At 39.0% G+C, this 19,683-nt stretch overlaps 1 protein-coding gene across 6 annotated transcripts in view; it reads right to left on the reverse strand.

Annotated features, from left to right (window-relative positions):
- Positions 1–19,683, reverse strand: part of L3mbtl3 (L3MBTL histone methyl-lysine binding protein 3) — a 112,698-nt gene that overhangs the window by 63,694 nt on the left and 29,321 nt on the right. For 3 of the 6 annotated variants that reach the window (XM_071613030.1, XM_071613031.1, XM_071613032.1), the window contains exons 4-12: positions 16,734–16,845; positions 16,289–16,363; positions 14,695–14,854; positions 13,455–13,629; positions 11,640–11,724; positions 10,017–10,108; positions 7,903–8,007; positions 1,404–1,539; positions 648–739 (exon numbers count right to left, since the gene is read on the reverse strand). In XM_071613030.1, coding sequence (XP_071469131.1) covers positions 648–739; positions 1,404–1,539; positions 7,903–8,007; positions 10,017–10,108; positions 11,640–11,724; positions 13,455–13,629; positions 14,695–14,854; positions 16,289–16,363; positions 16,734–16,845 — 1,032 coding nt within the window. The remainder of the gene's footprint in view (positions 1–647; positions 740–1,403; positions 1,540–7,902; positions 8,008–10,016; positions 10,109–11,639; positions 11,725–13,454; positions 13,630–14,694; positions 14,855–16,288; positions 16,364–16,733; positions 16,846–19,683) is intronic. The other 3 variants (XM_027947384.2, XM_071613034.1, XM_071613033.1) reach the window with 3 other exon arrangements.

Genomic DNA, 19,683 nt, shown 5'->3' on the forward strand with positions numbered 1-19,683 from the left:
GGGGCTAGGATCAAGAAGTTCATTTGTCTGCAGAAATAGGTCATGTATGTTGTAAAGATGATATTTTGATTTGTCTTCTGCACTTTCTGATTAGAGAAGAACTTGGGAAGGAAAAGAGCCTCTCAAGATTCCAGGCTTCTCAAAGATGCAGAAAAGAAACGGAATGAGAAGTGGGAATATAGGTCAAGATGTAGTAAAAATATACATATCCTGCCTTGCTTCTGTTATATTGTAAATAAAGCTGTAAACCACAGTGAAGTACTTCATAGTCTCCAGTGACCTCCTGCGTGCAAACTCAAACAGGGCTATAGTCATCTCACCATATGAATCCCATCTGAACACCACTTCTAATTAAATGATGGCAACAATAAAGTCATCCACTTTGTATGTATCTTTAAAATATTACACCTGGATTTGAACTATGTTGCCTACTATCACTCAATAATAAGACAACCTTAATATGGCTATGACATAATATTTATTCATGAAGATTTTTAAGTTAATTTTAAAGTTTAGTAATGATAAGAGAACTCTATTTACCAAGGCAATAAAATTTATGATAGCTCCTTGTTATCACTTGTAATTTATCTTATAAGACTCTCAAAAATCACTTCCTTTGAAAGAAAAAGTATTCTGGATGTACTTACTATATTCTGATTTTCAAATAATGACTTAGGAGCAGCTTGGGCTTTACATGTCTTAAGATAGGTCTGCCAATTAAATTCTTCCTCTTTGTATCCTACAGTAAAAGCACATATGAACAGATTAGTAAAATATCAAAACATTTTGCACTTAACTTTTCCAGTCCGACTTTTATCTGTAACTTCAACACGCCAAATTCAAGCATTTGCACAATTTTTTTCAATAAATAAAATTTAATTCATAATTTATAATTGCATTTTGAAACATGAGCTGTGTTTACTTTCAATAAGTTTTGATAATCTTTTTCAATTCTAAATGAATAGAGGTGGCTACAAAGAAAATGCGTAATGAAGCAAACACATTTTACACCTATGTGCACTTTTTTTGATCATCAGGCTGTTTCCGTCAGAATTCAGTTAGAATCCTCAGCAGTACAGACTTGTGAGCTGGAATGGATTTTATTTTTTTCCTCACCTATTCTATTTTGGGGGAATATTATAGGCACAAGTGGGAAGTTGAAGAAATATTAATAAAGCAGGTAGGATCTTTTTAGCTTATCACCACAAAAATGACAATTCAAGGCTTCTGAAGTAAGGATATTAGCAAATCACCAAAGAAAAACCGTCCTTGCCTTAATTTTCATAATTTTATTAAAGTTAACATTGCCTCAGAAGAGGAGATTGAGCATTTTACTTATCTGATAACATCTAAACAAATGGGTTCTTACTGATTTTAAAATAGGAAACAAAAAGTGATAATACCTTTTGGAGGATGAAGTTTATGGCCAGTTTTCTCACACCACCCAACTGGATGAATATCCAGAGCATCTGCATTTACCCAGAAGTCATAACAATCAGAATATCCATCAAAGTGAAGCTTTATTCGGTATCCACAAACCTGAAATAGGAACTCACGTTGAGTAATTAAAGAAAAAAAGTACACATACAAAAACTAATTAACAAGGACATCAAGGTGTGAAATAGCCTACGTTCATCAAGCCACCCTCATTAACAGCAACAAAAACAACTATACAAATTACAAAATCTAAAGGCAATATTGCAAAGAGCTGATGTTCTGGCCACATTTCTAGTACCATTAGAAGCACAGGGATATGGGGTGAAGAATAATTTTCCACAAATACAAAATATCTTATCTCCATTCCCTGAACTTTACCAGCACAAATCACCATGGTGAGCTGGCAGGGCTGAAGCCAGACAAGCACATTGCACCCAGCTCAAGCAGGACCCAAGGTAGAGGCTTCTACTCTGCATATTACAGGGCAAGGACAGAGGAGACACAGAGAGAAGGCACCTGAATCCTCTCTACCTGGGCTAAAAGAAAGAAAAGCTGCTTCCAGTTCATACTTAGGCTAGACAGGTTCCATGCAATGCTAGTAAGAACTCACAATGTAACCCCCCCTGTACATCTGCCTACACGGCCACAATGAAGGATATTCTGGATTTATGGGACCTGTCTTGGGTAATAGTCTATCCTGGGCTCTTATAAGATTCAGCCCCTCAATGTTCTTTTCACAAGCACTAGCAGATGAGTTCCAAGTGGACCCCCCCACACACGCCAGACCTCTAACTACTCCAGGAGCACATATGTGTCCTGCAGAAGTCCATCCAACAAGCCTGAGACCAGAGTACACAGTCAGAGCAATTAATTCCAAAAGAATGAGGCAGTTGTACAGTTGTCATGGAAAGATCTCTAAGACACACTGTTAAGCTTTAAGTGGCAAACAAATTATATAGGATGAGTCTGTTTATGAAAAATTATACATGTGGGAGTCCATGTGTGTACTTAAGTATCTTTGGCTGTGTGTATATACATACATATATATGTATAAAGTACACATTTATTTTTTAAAATACTTTTCATTGCAGGTGGACACAACACCCTTATTTTATTTGTTTATTTTTATGTGGTGCTGAGTATCAAACCCAGTGCCTCACATGTGCGAGGCAGATGCTCTGCCACTGAGCCACAACTCCAGCCCTAAAGTATGCATTTATACGTACGCATTTATGTCTACAGTTACAAATGTAAGTTTACTATGTAAATTCATACTAAGAAAAAAATAAATAAAAAAACTTGATGAAAATTTGCCAAAACATTAACAATAACAATGATTTCTTCTGGAAGTGCAGTGAGAAGGAAGAGGCAAAACAAATGATGCCCTTTTACTTTTTTATTTTATACATTAGTATTTTTTCACTTAGAATATATTGATACATAAGATTTACAACTAATCTGACTTCCCTTGGAGACTGCAGAGTCTCTGCATTGAGAAGAGATTGGCAACTCTGGGAAACACACACTCTCAGAAAGGGTAGGGGCTGTTCCCACCTGTACATCCACCCATGCCAAGAGGGAGTTCATGGGCTGCTTCTCTACCTTGCCTTGCACGCAGCATTCTGTGGTCCATGGGAAGGAGCTAAGCCCCTTAGTCACCCACAGTCTCTTGTGCCCTTGTAGTAGCACGGCTCTGAGCTTCTACCCCTTGACTCGCCCACTTCACTTCTCTCCATGGTCTGTCAATATACCTCTTGGTCTCTGGAATGCTATTCTTTGGGAACAAACTCAGATATCCTCAGCCTCACTGCTCAGAGATTCACCCAGTCATCCCTCTAAAGCTTTTCCTCAAGGCTGCTCATTTCTTCCAACTCTCCAGCACAGACTCAAGAGAAAGGCCACTGCCTCATATTACAATGGGCTCCTCTGGCACTCATGCCACAGGGAACAGATTCATCATCATCCCACATTCTACCCTCCAAGCATCCCCTCACTCATCACTTAGCCCGGCTTACTCTCCATCTTGAGTGCTTTGCCATCCACAGAGAAACTCACCCAGGACCCTGGTTTCCTTGTGCCCTTCATTTCCTCTCCGCTTGAGAGGCTCACTCCTGTGATCCGCTCTGCCTGCCATGAGGAACTGCTCTGCCTCTCAACACCTATACTAAAAAGTCCAACCCTGGGAAGACACCTTCTGTTTTTCCAGTTTGCTAACCCAGCTACTCTCAATACACTTCTGCTTCTATCTCAACAAACAAGAACCTCACGTTGATCCTTCCATGTTATTCCTAGCAGTTCCTCATCAAGTCTTGCTTCCTTAGCAATCACCTAAAATATTTTCTCACCATTTTTTTTAAAACTCTGGTCCTGATATCATTCCTGAAACTTCATCTGGCTAAATTTCAATATCCTAAGGGTGTACGTACTCCCTAGCTATACCCACTATACTCAGTCTAGTGATTAGTGCTGGGAAAGAAAAAATGACATACGGTTGGTTTTAATTATTCATGCATTCCAAATTTGAGAATACACCTGTTTGCTAAAACCAATTTCTAACCCACAAAATAATACACCAAGTGTTTGTGAACATGTGCATATACTGTGGCAAAAGAAAAAAAAAAAAAAAATGTGAGTCACCCAAGGCTGACAAGGCGGTATTATCTTCTTACTTTGGTCTATATTGTAAATGAGTCTCCTTTGATGTGTCTTCTTAGTAATACGATGTGTTAGCTTTTTGCAACTGTGATCTTACAAGAATAACTTAAAGGAGGGAAAGTTTATTTCAGACTCATGATTTCAGAGGTTCAGTCCATGGTTGGCCAACTCCACTGGTCTGAGCCTGAGGACAGGCAGAAGGGCGTGGTGGAGGAAAGCTGCTCAGCTCATGGCCGTCAGAAAGCAAAGAGAAAGCAAGAAGCCAGGAGCAAAATATAATCCCCTAGAGTACGCCCCCAGCCCCTATTTCCTCCAGCCATGCCCCACTAGCCTTGGGTTACTAACCACCTAGTTCACTTCATCTCTGAACATTCCTGCACTGGGGAACCATGCTTTCAAAACATGAGCTTTTCAATGAACATTTCTAGATCCAAACCATAACACATGGTTGTCACATTTTTGTTGATGATCTGCTCTTTAAACCCAAAGAGGTTGGTGATATAGTTCAATGAAAGAGTAGTTCACTTAGCCAGCACAAGGCCCTAAAGTTCTACCCCTAATACTAGAAAGAAAAAAAAAAAAAAAGGTCCCTAAATGCCAGAATGCTGTGATGTGCCTTATAGAGAAAATACATGGGTTATATAAGCTTCATCTAGACATGAGTTGTAGTGTTGCTGGCTACGGGCTCACTATTAATGAAACAAAAATATAAGCTAAATAAGGGGTCTTTAAACAGAAACACATGTAAATCAGATTATCTATTGATCAGTTTATAAAAATATTGTGACCAGAGCCATGAAGGAACCTAACACTGTTATGTCCTCTGGAAACAACAGTTCCCTGCGCACTAATTTGTGAAACAAAACCATCTCAAATAGTAACAGTAAACTCCTGAGAACCACCCATGCCTGAGTGTTGGGATGGCCCTGCTACACAGGAACACTCCCAGCTGCTCTGTCCACTCCCTCTCCCATGCTGCACGACAGCCTTCAAATCCTCTCCTACAGCTGCCCATCCCACCATCTCCACTCCTCACTCCCAGGCAATGATTCACCTTCTGTGTCAAAGATGCCCCTCAAGTGTCTGCCTCCAAATGTACGACTTGCCTATGCTCAAGAATAGCAAGCCATTCCCCCTTCTTCTGTTCAAATGCAGGAAGAAACTCCTCCTCAGGGCTGAGACCTGTACTCCCCTGTGTATCTGCATCCCATCTGCTCCCATCCCCTGTGTCAGCTGCTCTCTCAGAACCTTCCAGGACCAGATTCACTAGTAGATTTCTCAAAATTCAAACTATTTATGGTTTCTTTCCATTGCAAAAGGAAAAAGAAAAGAGGAAGAAAGAAGGGAAAAAGGAATATGGAAGGAAGGAGGGAAAGTTTTAAAAATCAAGAAGAGACTTGTCTTTTAGTCTTAAACAAATTTTCATACATCCTTTGTGAGAATGTAACAACTGATATACTTATGAATCACCAAGTAGCAACACACATCAAAAATGTAAATACCCAAGCCTGGTGTGGTGGCATGTGCCTGCAATCCCAGCAACTGAAGGCTTAGTGGGGAGGATCTCAAGCTCAGAGCCAGTCTGAGAGACTTAGTGAAACCTATCTTAAAACAAAAAATAGGGCTGGGGATATAGCTTAGTTGGTATAGTGCTTGCCTTGCATGCACAAGGCCCTGGGTTCAATCCCCAGCACCACAATAATAATAATAATGGCTACGGATGTAGCTGCAGTGGTAGAGCTAGTGCCCCTGGGTTCCATCCTTAGTATAGTGGGATGTGTCACACACACACACACACACAAAAAAAAAAAAAAGAGAGAAAGAAAGAAATTTAAATGTCCATAAAATGTCCAGAACTTCTCACCTGGCAATTCTAGGAATGGATCTGACAGATGTACTTACATAAGCAAAAACATATCAGATATAAAAGATATTTATCCAAGTACTTTTTGTTAATTATAACAAAGAAAACCACACAGTTGTTATCAATTTGAGAGCAATTAAGTGAATTAAAGCAATTCCATGAAATGGAATAATACCAATGGCCAAAAGTACATATATATATTATATATAAAATATATAATACATATGAAGTACATACATATGTATATAATATATGTGTCACAAAGAAAAATATGCATAGAAAACATCTAGAAGGACACAGTAAACTTCTCAGGTCATGCTCTCTGGGCTACAAAAGAGGAAAAGGGGATGGGATAGAGAACTAGTGTTTTCACACTAGTTGATATTTTCCCAGTAAGCAAACAAAACTTCTATAATAAAAAAAAAAGTCTGGAGCTGGGCATGGTGACACACACCTGTAGTTCCAGAGACTCAGGAGGCTGAGACAGGAGGATCTCAAGTTCCAAGCCAGCCTCAGCAACTTAGCAAGGCCCTGAGCAACTTAGGGAGACTCTGTCTCAAAATAAAAAATAAAAAGGCCTGGGGATATGGTTCAGTGGCTAAGTACCCCTGGGTTCAATCCCTAGTACCAAAAAAACACACACACAAAATCTAGACAAGGTAAAAATCATCTCCTTCAAAAACCAAGAGCTGGAAGACACACCCACAGCTAAACTTCTCAAAGACAATCTATGCTTAATCCAATTCTCCTCTACTTAAATTCAAATTCAATTCTGCTCTACTTAAATGTGCTGGCTCAGGACACAGTGACCTCATCCTTCTGGAGAACAAGCACAGCATCTGACACTACTCTCCCCTTCCTTTCTATGGCAGACCCTGCTCCTGGCACCCTTCTCTGTCTCTAGCTACTCCTCGGAATCCTGCAGCTCATCTTCTTCTGCCTGATCCTTATTCTTCAAGGGCAGTGTGACCACTCCAGGGTTCTCATCCTCTTCAAAGGACACTGTCCATAAAGAAGCTCTCCCCTTCCAACTCAGGGGTTCTAACAAAGACTCCAGAGTCCAAAAAAAGAGAAAACACACAATCTGAATCACACTGACCCAGGATTCTCATACTGTATATAGAATCTGCAAAAGACAGTATTTTCCTTTCCCTATATATGTGAAAGACAGAGGAATGGCCTCCATCTCAAAAGCTTGTTTCCAATATAAATTAAGAGATGGAAGGAAGCTGGATCACTACCTGGCATGTGCTGCAGGTTAGAGTAACTGTCGTTTTCACTCACTATAATTGCCATCATCCAACTGTCTTATACTATGTGCTCTGCAAGAGCCAAGCTCCTTACAAATTCACCAAGTCACTGAAAGAATATTATGATAACTCAACCTAGTAGCCAAGATCATCTTATTCTTTGGGGAAGGTTTTTAAAAGATGCATAACCCTGGATCACAGGAAGGAGCAAGGAGGCAAATAAAGAAGGAAAAAAGGAAATCAAAAAGAAATGTTCCCAATAATACTCTGGACTTATAGTACATATGGAGAAAGAGATATTTGACTTGGCCACTTTTTCGAAAATTTTTCAGAGAGACCCCAAAACACACACAAAAATTATAAATATCTGTTGGTCTGCTCCTTATGTTAAGGAATGTAGCATGGAAACATTTCTGGAGTCGGAACTGAGGCGAAATCCTGGTTCCACCACCATGAGGCTCTGTGGCCTTGTACATATCACCTTCACATCTCTGAAACTTAGCTCCCTCATCTATAGAACAAGGATAAAAAAAAAACACAATTGGCACAGGTCAGAAATCTCAAGAAGGTCGGGGAGATAATGTACACTGAGCTACCTGCCTGGCATGAAGTGAGCACTCAGCCCAAGGCACAGTTTTCCTCATAACACCCAGGATCACCATTTAATTTTAAAAATAAGAAAGAGGCAAAGCTTACCTCAGCCACAGTCAGGACGCAGTACACGGACTGATGCTCAGGGTCCACACCTTCCAACTTCATGCCAACTTTGAATCCATTTTTGTTATATGGGAAGGACTGGTACTGAGAAGCAATATGACAGCAGCTTTAGTATCACCCCAAAGGCCCAGTTGCAAATGTGAACAATTACCATTCCTAAAGACTCTTTAGCCAGAAAAATAAGAGAAAAAAATCAAAAAACAACTAAATTTAAATTATAACAAAATATCCAGAATAATTCAAAGCAAAATGGATAAAGACTAAGGCAAGTCATAGAAAAGAAAGTTAAGGTTTACAGCCTTTGTCTTCCACACATTTGAAAAGATACTCAACCTCACCTATCAGTTGCACAAATTAAAATTAAACAAGGATGTCTTTCACCTATGAGACTGGTAAAGAGCTGGATAGGTGGCTCTAGGAAAACTGGTAAAGGTATGCATTGCTAATAGGAACGAAAACTGGTACAATCTCTAGTAAATTCATAATATCTGTAAAAAAAAAAAACAACTGAGTATTCTCTTCAAATCAGCAATTCAAAATTTTAGGAAATTACCTAACATACAGGTGCAAAATGACAGGTGTACAAGGTCACTAGAGCATAAAGTGAACGTCTGAAAATATGTATGTGTCTGTGTGTCAATCAGCAGGGAACAGTTTCAATTTTTATGGAGCAGATGTAAGACACAGTAATACACAGGAGTATAAAGAATGATCAAGGGATAAACAAAATGAAGTGGAATAATCCACAAACTATGAAGTTAAACAAAAAAAGCAAAGTCCAAAATGTATGGGACACAGGGTGTCACTGGGTTTAAGACAGGGAGAAGAGGATTTAGATATGCAGGTTGCTAGTATGTACATAAAAATTTCTAGGAAGGAAATAGAAGAACTAGTACTAGTGGTCACTTCAGGGGAGGCAAACCTTGTACTTAAGAGGATAGCGGCTTAGTGGACACCGGGCAAACCTGGTGCTTAAGAGCACAGAGCTTTAGGGAACAGCTGGAAAACCTAGTGCTTAAGGGGACAGAGCTTTAGGGGACTTTGTGTTTTATGTTCTTTTGGTACTTTTATATTATGAATCACTTGAATGTATTACTGATTCAAGTAATTAGTTGTACTTTCATAAAGAAGAGGAAAAAAATCTGGTAAAGATCCAGACTTACAGAAAATAATTATCCAGAACAAATTCATGTGTAAAACCAATTCATTGTTTAAATTAAATACTGTCATTGTTGATGTAATCACCCTAATACAGAAGGAGTTTTTAAAAAATGGTGACATGTTTTAAAACCTCCTCATGTTCATTCATGAAGATATATACGATAGATTTATTACATACCACAATTAATTATAACTAAATAACTTAAACCAAAGGTTATCAAACTGCAGTCTGGGAGTCAAATCCAGCCCACTATAAGTTTTATGAATAAAACTTTGCAGGAGTGAGCTAACCACCCCTTGACTCCGCCACGTTCCACACGGTGCCTTCATGCTACACAATCAAGTTGTGCTGATGTAGCAGACACCAGATGTCCAGCAAAGACTAAAATATTTACTATCTGGCTCCTCTGTTTTAGCCTGGGGCAGCAGTTCATACTCAGAACTACACCTGAAACCTACATTTTTAACTAATTTAAAAATATTCTATGACAAAATATTTTATTATTACTAATGCAATATAGTTACCCCTTTTTAGATGTTTCTTTGTTATAAGACCTAAATCTCAGTAACCCCTTTTTATTCTCTCTGGGCCATGATGTTAACATGAAATTTCATGCTAGTTTTTCTTTACCCATTAATTTTCCAGTAGTAGTATTAGTATTCCTATTCAAAATCATAACTGAAAGTCTAGTAAATGTTGACAGAAAATAGCATGTGTGTGCCACACATGCCACACATGGGAAAGCAGGCATGCACTGGTGCTAACTGGCCTTGGAGGTGCCCTTCTGGGTCACACACACATGAAAAGCAGTGTGTTTGAGAAATTATCCCAAGTCACATTTCCTAAACAGACAGCGGAAATGACAATACTAACCCACATCAGTATTCGAGCCCCTTCGCCCTTACACACAGTACTTCTAGAAAGGCCGTACCTCCTTGAACAGCTTTGCAGGCACTGCCACTGCTTTCTCCTCCTCCAGATAGGATGCCCAGCACCAAGCTTTCTTGCCTTTAGGAGGCAAACCTGAAAGGCAAGTGAGACTGAATGATGGCATTTCCAAATCTAAGAAATCCACTGTGTATTTTGTGACCTCTCACTTCCAACTGTACTATTCCCCTCTCTTCTCTTACTTCCATGGCTCGTATTTCTTTCCAAAGAAATGAGAGCTGTGGTGAATACCCACCGATATGAGGGCGGAACAAAGAAGCAGAAGAGCTTAGAATAAATGAAGGAGACCAGCAGGAAGCAGAGAGAGGTCAGTCCATGGAACCTACAGGAAGTGAAAACTTCTAAAAGCAGGATGCTCAAATTTTTTTTCCTAAGAGATTATGAAGTAGAAGACTGAAAAAAGGCCAGCGCACTGAATGTTTAGGGAACGTCCGCTAATCTTAGAAAAGGAGAGGAAACAAATTGATGCAATGAGAGTCAGTATTTTTTCAATTCAGAAAAAAAACATGTAATTGATAAAACAGGGAGGTAGTTCATATCTATTTTATTTTTGATTAATCTGATAAAAACATTTAAAATGAGGGAAGGAGTATAACAGCTTGATGGGTAGGAAAGTCAGGGGGTAAAATATTCAGGGGACGCACTGAAACAGGCAAAAAAAAAAAAAAGAGAGAGAGAGAGAGAGAGCCCACAAGGAAAAAAAATCAGAACACTTAAGGGGAAAAAAAAAATGACTAAAGGAAAAAAATGCTAGAAGAACCAAGGGGTTGAAATTTCATCCAGAGCAGAAATTAAGCAGAAAGGAAGGAAAGGTTGAAGAAATAAAACATTTTGAGACAGAGTGCTGAGTAACTCAGGCATTTCATTTACTCCCTTTAATCTCACTGATAAAAGCCACCTCTAAAAAGATGTAAAAATTATGTTGTTCTCTTGAAGCAGGTGAAAATATTTCCAATTCTTTTTGAAAAATTAACAGGAGAATGAGCAAGGAACACTTCCAGGCACCAAGGGGCACTGGGCTGTGGCAATGATTTTCAGGAACCCTGTAACTGCAGGTTGGGAGCTAGGCTATGCAAAGAAGAGTGACCTAGAAGGAAGGACTGGCAGGGCAGATGCAGCAGGCCCCAGAACAAAGCTGCACAGAGGCCGCCATATAAGTGAACGAAGGCCCATGCCAAATAGGGGAACGAGAGTGTGCAGCCGAACAATGAAGCAAGGGCTGCAGCCTGGATTCCTCCTGAGAATAAAATGCTGCCTGAAGAACTCAAACAGGAAAAAGGTTCCATGTCAGGAGTTGGTTACGCTGAGAGGGAACATGAAATGAACAAGAACAGAGGTTTTGGAGCAGTAACCATCTACCCAATGCAGGGGTTGGGGGGGGTGATGTTCGCTAGCTTACCATGAACCTACTTGAAAGTTACTAATTCCCATCTTTTTCTTTAAATCTACTTCCTCAAAGTCATTTTTAGTGAGAAAACTGAATCAAAGAACCACAACGATACTTTAACTATGACAGTATACAGAATAATGGGGACTAGAACTTACTTAGACGAACTGTTTTCAATTTCACCCAGTTACAAGCAAAAGTATTCTCTCATCAGCTCACCCTGCTTTAAGACAGTGGAGTCCCCTCGTCTTTTCCTTCGGGCCCTCTGTGAACCCCTCAGGATCCTTCCATCTTGTTTGTTCTCCTACAGTAAAAAAGGAAAACTATGACTTTAAAAGTTCATGAAATTGGCACCAATGAAAAGCAAGAGACCTGTCAGCAAGCTTATTTTGTTGCTGTTCTTTTCAATTTCACTTCATAAATTTGAAGGCAATGTAAGACTATCATTCGAGTACTGTGTTGCTTTTGGCCTGAGGTCTCTAGAAAAAGAACAACACTTCCAAGGATTACACTATGGAAGGGCATAAATGTTGCCCCCTCCTCCTCAAAACATAGTTTGCTCTCAGCTTCATGACCACTATGTTCTGGCTCTCCTCAGACCCCGCTAGGCCCCCTCTCAGGTTCCTCTGCAGATGTTTCTGCCAATACAGCCCCTTCTCTCCTCCATCTGACCACTTTCCTTGGAATCTCAAGGTCGTTTCTATGCCAAACACTCCTAACCTTCGTCTCCAGCTCCCTGCCCTGACTCCATGTGCCTGTGTCCAACTGCACACTTGGGATTTTACTTGAGAGATTCATGAGTATCTTAAACTAATGATGGCCAAAGTACTCCTGGTTCTCTGTGCCACCCCTGCCTTCCTATTCTTAATCTAAGAAATTCTTAGAACTTCTGAGTCTTCCCTTTCCCTCCCACAGCCTGACAACCCTACTTCTACAAACAGTTCTAAATACACTGACTTCTATCTTATGCAGCCCTCTGACCTATGTATTCTATTGCCAGCAACTTCTAACTGGTTCCCTTTATCATATCACAGCATCTCCTTGCCTTCAACTTCCCATTACACCCAGGAAACAATGAAAACCCATTACTCTGGTTTACCATGAAGGCCCATCTTCCCTGACTACACAAAACCTCTTCAGCCTCACCTCACTCCATTCTGCCCCCATCCCTGATGCTTGACTATCTTGTCTTTTTGATATTTCCTTGATAGAACATGCCATGTATGTTCTCACCTTAGGCTTTCCCCTAGAAGTGCAGCTGCCCCAAGGGTTGCTCGCTCCTAACTGCTCAGCACTGGCTTCTCATTACTGAGACCACGTGATCATCTGAAAACCCAACTTAGATGATTCAGCCAATCCTAATGCCCCATTTTAATTCTCAACATAACACTTAGGATGGATATTACTCCTGTTCATTTACTTTATCGATTATGTCCCCCTAACAAGAAGAAAATGTCTCTGCAAGGAGAGACCCTGGCCTCTTTACTCTTTCATTCATCCCCTATACTCCACACTTGCAGAATAGTGTCCAGCAAATAACTGTGGCTTGATGTTGATCTTAAGTGAAATGCTTTGTGACCTCTAAGTACTCTTTTCATATGGAACCACTTAGACATACTTTATGGATAAGATATCTATGTTTTAATTAGCACAATTTGAATGATTTTTTCCCCAAAGGTACTTGATATTTATCTGTCATTTTCTATCTACTCATATAGGTTTTTTAATTGCACTACTTGCAATTTATCAAAATGGGTTTATCATTTTGCAAGGTTTTGTTGTTGCCTCTTAGCCCAGTAGTAAATTCCAGCACCTCCCACTTCTTCACCTGAAAGGAAGGTACTATTACTTATTATTCCCATTTTGAGAGGAACACAGTAAGGCACAAAGAGGCCAGGCAACTGTCAAACAGTAACAGTAATAGAACAACATTTGAACTCAAATAACTGGCTCAAGGGCAGTGCTTGAGACCTCTATGCCACCCACTTGAGAAGCATCCCCGTGGTCCTTGGCAGTTACCTAAGAGATACTAACCATTTCATCATCTCTCTCATCTCCATCCTCCTTGGGGTCGGCCTTCAGAGATAATTTTGGTTTTTTCTTCCGACTACACTTAGGATCCTCTTCCTCGTTGTCTTCTCCTACATCCCTTTCTTCCTTCTGGTCTCTGTTGTGTTTATAACCCCAAAATAGTGACAGGAAACAATACCTATCAAACATCTACATGTTGATTATCAATTCAAAAATTATTTTAAAAAATCTATCTCCAAAGGAAATATATTTAATATTTAATCACCAGGAGAAGTTCATAGGCAGTAGAATATCACATTCAGAGAACAGTTAAAATCACTATTATGTAGGACATTCTATCAGGGTAGAAAGTATAAATTACCTTATTTGTCAATTTTAAAAGGGGACCAGCAATTTTAGTGAAATAGATGCTAACAAGTATACAATTATTTGTCTGCCATGTCTGCCATCCAAAGAAGAACCAGTGACTTAGAGGTACTTATCTTCAGATCAATTTTAAAGCAAGGATCTAGCAATATTAAGAATGGGAAAATAACTGAAAAGGTGAAAAACAACTTTGTATAGCATCAGTTGGCCACCAAAAACAGAAAATTCCAAGGCCATGATGATTTAAATATGTGGGAAGCTCCACTACACTTAAACATCAAGTCATCTGTCTATATACACAATTACATGCAAGAAATATACCTTCTTGCTGACTAGCTCAACCCTGTCAGGGTCCCCAAAAGGGAAGGTCACATAGCACCTGTCTGCACCTTGAGATCATCCTAACATGACTCACTGTGCTACCCACCATGGCAACGTTCACTCAGGTGACTCACTGCCAGCCAGTGGGAAGCTTTGTTTCGCATGTGGAGTTTAAACTGAGTTACCTAAGAACTCCTGAAATTACAAACAGAACTGTGTTTCCATACATACTATTATCATTAAGATGTGAGTGTAGCTCAGAAAAACCTAAATACTCTTAGTTGGGGAATAATCAAATTAATGTAAACGTAAGGCTGAAGGCAGAGGCACAGTTGTACTGCAGGGAGAACACTGGCAGTACAACTCAAATCAGGTGTGACAAGAGTCACTAGACCTAAGAAGGACCCGGGTTATGAGTCCCCAAGGGGGAAAGTCTCTGAAAAAGAAGGCAAAAATGAGTGACACAAGGCAGAGTGTGCAAAATCTCTGTATTCAAAGGCACCATGATGTTGGACTCTGAAACCCACTTTATAGATGGAACAGGGCAACAACCTACTTGTCTTTGACATGCCGAGCACAATTCTGGCTGCAATAGTTTCCTCCAGAAAGACACTCATCTACATTGCCATACTGACAACAGTTCTCACAGAATTGAAGCCCTTCTACTTTCAGTGGATCCTTCAGCCTGAAAGGCACCCCAGTCTTCTCTGAAAAGACTAGAAGATGAACAGAAGAAGAAAAGAATTAAAACCATGACAGAAGACATTCCAAAATATACGTATAATTTTCCTTCTAATAATTTTGTTAGGAACACAATGAAGAATCCTGTTTGCTGAATGAATAGAATATTGAACTACAGAATTTGGGAGGGAGAGGGAAATGGTCTTGGCAGGAAATCACTCAAATTATTTCTATAATAAAATAATCTGCCAAAAAACAAACAGATGCTTATGCAAGGCTTTTTCTACGGAGTTCAAAGTAAAATGGAGAAAACTTCTTTAATCACTCAATTCCAAAGATACAATGGTCAGTCTCTAGAATTCTAATCTATAGGTGCATCTCTGATAAAATCAAAAGGGTCATTTATTGTCATTTCATGTTTCTAGCCTTTTGATGAGTAATTTTGTTTTACTTAATTAGCATCTATTAGCATCTATTTTACTTTTAATGTAGTAGATTTTCTGAATCATAATTACACAAATCATTGGGTAACTCGCATTTCATTTTGCCTAAATCATTAAACTAATCATTCGTTCAGCAAACATTTATAAGGCAACAATTTATGCTACACACTCGTAACGACAGTTATAGACCTTGCCCAAGACAGCTCACAGTCTAGAGGAAGAGACAGGCAAGAAAACCAATATTTACAATAAAATGTGATGCATGCAATAATAGAAGCATGAACAAGTTCCAGAAGTAGTGCAAAGGAAGAAGTGATTCATTCGGCGTGGGGTGAGGTCAGGGAAGGATTTTCTGATACAAAGCCTCAATAGGGTTTTGATGGCTGAAGAGAAATGTGCCAAATGGACAAAGAGAGAAATGGCATTTGAGCCAGAAAAAACAGCATGAATAAAGGCAAGGAAGCATGAAACCACAAGCTGAGTTGGGAAAATCCCACATAATTCTATGCTGCTGGCACTGGCAGGACACAACACATACAGAGAAGGGGACAGAAAGGAAGGAGACAGCAAGCAGGTGGGTGCAGGTCACCCAAATCTTGGTATGTTTTGCTAAAGAGGCAAAGAGAAATCAGCAAGTGTCAGATAAGCAATCTACATAATTCTTCTGACTTCAGGGTGCAGGGTAAGTTGGAAGGGTGTGAGATTAGAAGCAAAGTAATTACTTAAAAGACTTCTGCAATAGTTCAGGTAAGAGTTGATAAGGGCCTAAATTAAGGCAGTAGCAGTGATAATAGAAAAGGCCAGATCTGAGACATATTTAGGAAATAAAAACCAAGAGCATTAAGTAAGAGGATATGGGGATGGGAAGAACAAATTCAGGATGACTCCTGTATTTCTGGCCTGTCCACTGGGCGGATGGTGCTAGGTCAACTGAAACATGGGTTACGGAAGAAAGAGCAGGTTTGGGGAAAAGGGAGAAAGAAATAGAAAATGAATTGCATTTCAGACATGTGTAGTTTGAGGTACCTGTGGGACATCCAGGTGGAGATGTCCAGTAGGCAGGTGGAAATACGGGCCTGGAGCTCGGGGGAGAGGTCGGGGCTGGAGATAATAGATTTAGGAGTCATCAGCATATAGGTGTTAGTTACAACCATCGGAATAGATGAGAAAAAAAAGTGGCAGGCTTTGGCTCAATCACCTGTGTAGGCGATTACAACTTGGATTTACTTGATAATTTCAAACTAACTTTGTGCTATTACAGATCTGGCATTAGGAAAGAAGACAGTTTATAGTTATTTTAAATATTTTAAAAGCTGGCTCCTATCATTTTTCATTACAGAAATTTACCTAAGAACATGAGACACAAAAATCACCCAGGACTTTCCAATTTCCAGCCTGTTATAAAACCTTAGATATTCTCATTTCGAAACTCTCAATGGGAAGAAATAAAAAGCAGACGACTCTTTCTTACCTTCTTGAGCAGTTGGTACCATCCAAGTGGTGGTAGCAGTTGCTTTTTTAACATTTTCCATTTCACTTTCATCTGTAATAACTTCCAAGGCTCCAAACTCATTTACCCGAAACTAGGGACGACACAGCAGAAAGAGGCAAGATTTACAAAAATGTTCAGGACAATAATTATTACATGACTCATATATAGTCTTTATACAAATTAGCTATATGTTAAAAATTAATTGAAATAATTGCATCTTGGACAAGGCTTTCACCAACATTAAGACCTTTGCATTTTGCAAATTTCAAATTGGGGGAAGGAAAACAGAACACAGGTACCACTGAAGCTATGCAGTCCCACAGATTTACCAGTTGTATTTTACTTGTATTGATGTCCCCCTCCCCAGAGCTATGCTTTCTCTTTCTTTACTGCCTTTTAATATTCTCCATTATTAGGCTGGGGATACAGCTAAGTTGGTACAGTGCTTCCCTTGCATGCACAAGGCCCTGGGTTCAATCCCCAACACCACCAAATATATATATATCTCCATCCCCTACTATTAAGTCAGGTGTAGGGTGGTTCACACCTGTAGTCCCAGCAACTCAGGGAGGCTAATGCAGAAAGTTTTCAAGTTTGAATACAGCCTGGGCAACTTATCAAGACCCTGTCTCAAAAAATAAATACTGCTCAGTAGCAAAGCATTGGAGATTTAATCCGCAATACAAAAAGGAAGTATAATAATAAAAAGAATAAGCTAGGTCCAGTGTTGCACACCTGTAATCCCAGCAGCTTGGGACGCTAAGGCAGGAGAATCGCAAATTCAAAGCTAGGCTCAGCAATTTAGCAAGGCCCTAAGCAACTTAGTGAGACCCTGTTTCTAAATAAAATATAAAAAGGGCTGGAGATGTGGTTCAGGGGTTAAGCACCCCTGTGTTCCATCTCCAATACCAAATAAAATAAAATTCTCCATTATCTTCATCTCTAGTTTACAGACCAATTTTATCATTAAAAAGTAAGGGTATTTTGATTACATGGACATTCACATTCCTAATATTGAAAACTTCCTCTCACCTATGGCAAGCTTCAAACAAAGTAGTTTCTGCAATAACCTGAGTTTACTGTTTGTGTGTTGATGCCTGATAGTTACCTCTGTGCATGGCCCTGAATTCATACATTCTAGATACAAGTTCTCAGGGAACATGTGTGTAGAACATTTAGCATGATATAGCAGTCTGAAAAATGACAAAATTTAATGAGGTGGAAAAGAACTAGAAATAAGTTAAACTAAAAAAACAGAATTATTCTTACTGATCAACTCTGGAAACAGAATATTTCATAATAAGGCTGACAGTACCATCTACTGGGCAAGAGTAGAAAAAACAACCTGTCATGATAATTATTAATTAATGATATTAAAGAATGTGACAAAATCAATTCTGAATTATGATTTTTTAAAAAAATAAGAAAAAACTTGCTAATTATGTTCAAGTAAGATGTTTTACTTTACATGTTAATTTATATGCACTTTTAAGTATTACATGTTATTTCATATATGCTTACTTGATAAATGCAAAAATTTAGCATCAAATATTTTCATAAACAGAAAGGCTGCTGTGGCTGAAGTTGTAGATTTCTTGCTCAACTGGAAACCACTTTGCATTTCAAACACTAAGAAACAGAACACTACTGAATGGAATCTCCAAGTAAAAATGCACAACTATTATATTTAGAAGGATATGGGTCAAAAACTTTTGAAGAAAAAAAGGTAATATCCCCAAAACACAACATTCAACCTGTCATCTTTTCCTTCTAATATTAATTGCCAGTAACTGATTCACAGTCTAAATACAAAATAAAGATACAATGTCACTAGGGACAGTAAGCTTCTCTAAGTCAGAGATCTGTGGATAGACTTCAAGGGTTGATGCATGAAATGCTTTCAAAATTATGGTTATGTGCACATGTATATTCTGGGGGGGTGAGGTCCATAGGTTTCATCATATCCTCTAAGGCATCCTGTAACCCTGAGAAAGTAAAGTACATCTGCTCTTATCAAAGTTACTTATCTCAAAAATCAAAATCCTCAAAGCATTTTCAAAGCAACCTTATCATATGCAAAAGGACACAGAGATCAACTTTTTCTGTGTCTTCTCAAATTCACATTCACTATGTCTTCTACCACCTCACTACTGTAGAAAAATGTGAGCACATGGTTTTAGGCCTTGCTAACATTACCAAAGTCCCAATGAAAGGATTCCAGGAAGACTGATTTGCTAACTTGTTTCTTCCCCCAAGTAAACACTCAGTTTCTGAGGCTGGTAATGCTTTTATGGCTTTGGAATGATGAGAAACTTCATGTCTCTCTCTCTCTCTCTCTCTCTCTCTCTCTCTCTCTCTCTCTCTTTTCTCCTCTCTCTCTTTTAAATTATCAGTTCTTTTAATCTAGAGACAGTACAAAAATTTGTCAAATGGCTCCCTTCTACAATCAAGAATTTCCAAATTTTAAATTTTACAAAAGGGATTATCAAGCAAAACAAAACACCAGCTGACATGGTAATGTCTTCTGCATGTTGATGTAGCCAGGTCAATCAGAAAACAATTATGTCTGAAATTTATAAGGGGTGGCAAAAGTGTTTATTTGGCTTGAACCACCTTTAATTGATTCAATTCTCTTCTTTATTTTTGCTTTAGGGACAAAGGCTCTTTTTTCTATTTTTGTTTGTCTTCAATAATAGATCATTAGAAGACACCACTGAGGTTATTCTTATCATTTTATTACTTTCAATGCTGACATTTTAATTTTAATTACCAATGTATTTTAAAGGCAAAGATGTCTGGTAACTAAACAGCTTTAAACATTCATCAAGGAGGGCAAAACTGAGCATTAAGAGAGCACCGAGCTTTGCAGCCACATGGTCTTGCTCTCAGCTAAATGGCAATTATTCTGACTAGATAAGATGCTATCACT

The sequence above is a fragment of the Marmota flaviventris genome, chromosome 6 (genome assembly GCF_047511675.1).
Source record: "Marmota flaviventris isolate mMarFla1 chromosome 6, mMarFla1.hap1, whole genome shotgun sequence".
In the NCBI taxonomy this organism is placed as follows: Eukaryota; Metazoa; Chordata; class Mammalia; order Rodentia; family Sciuridae; genus Marmota; species Marmota flaviventris.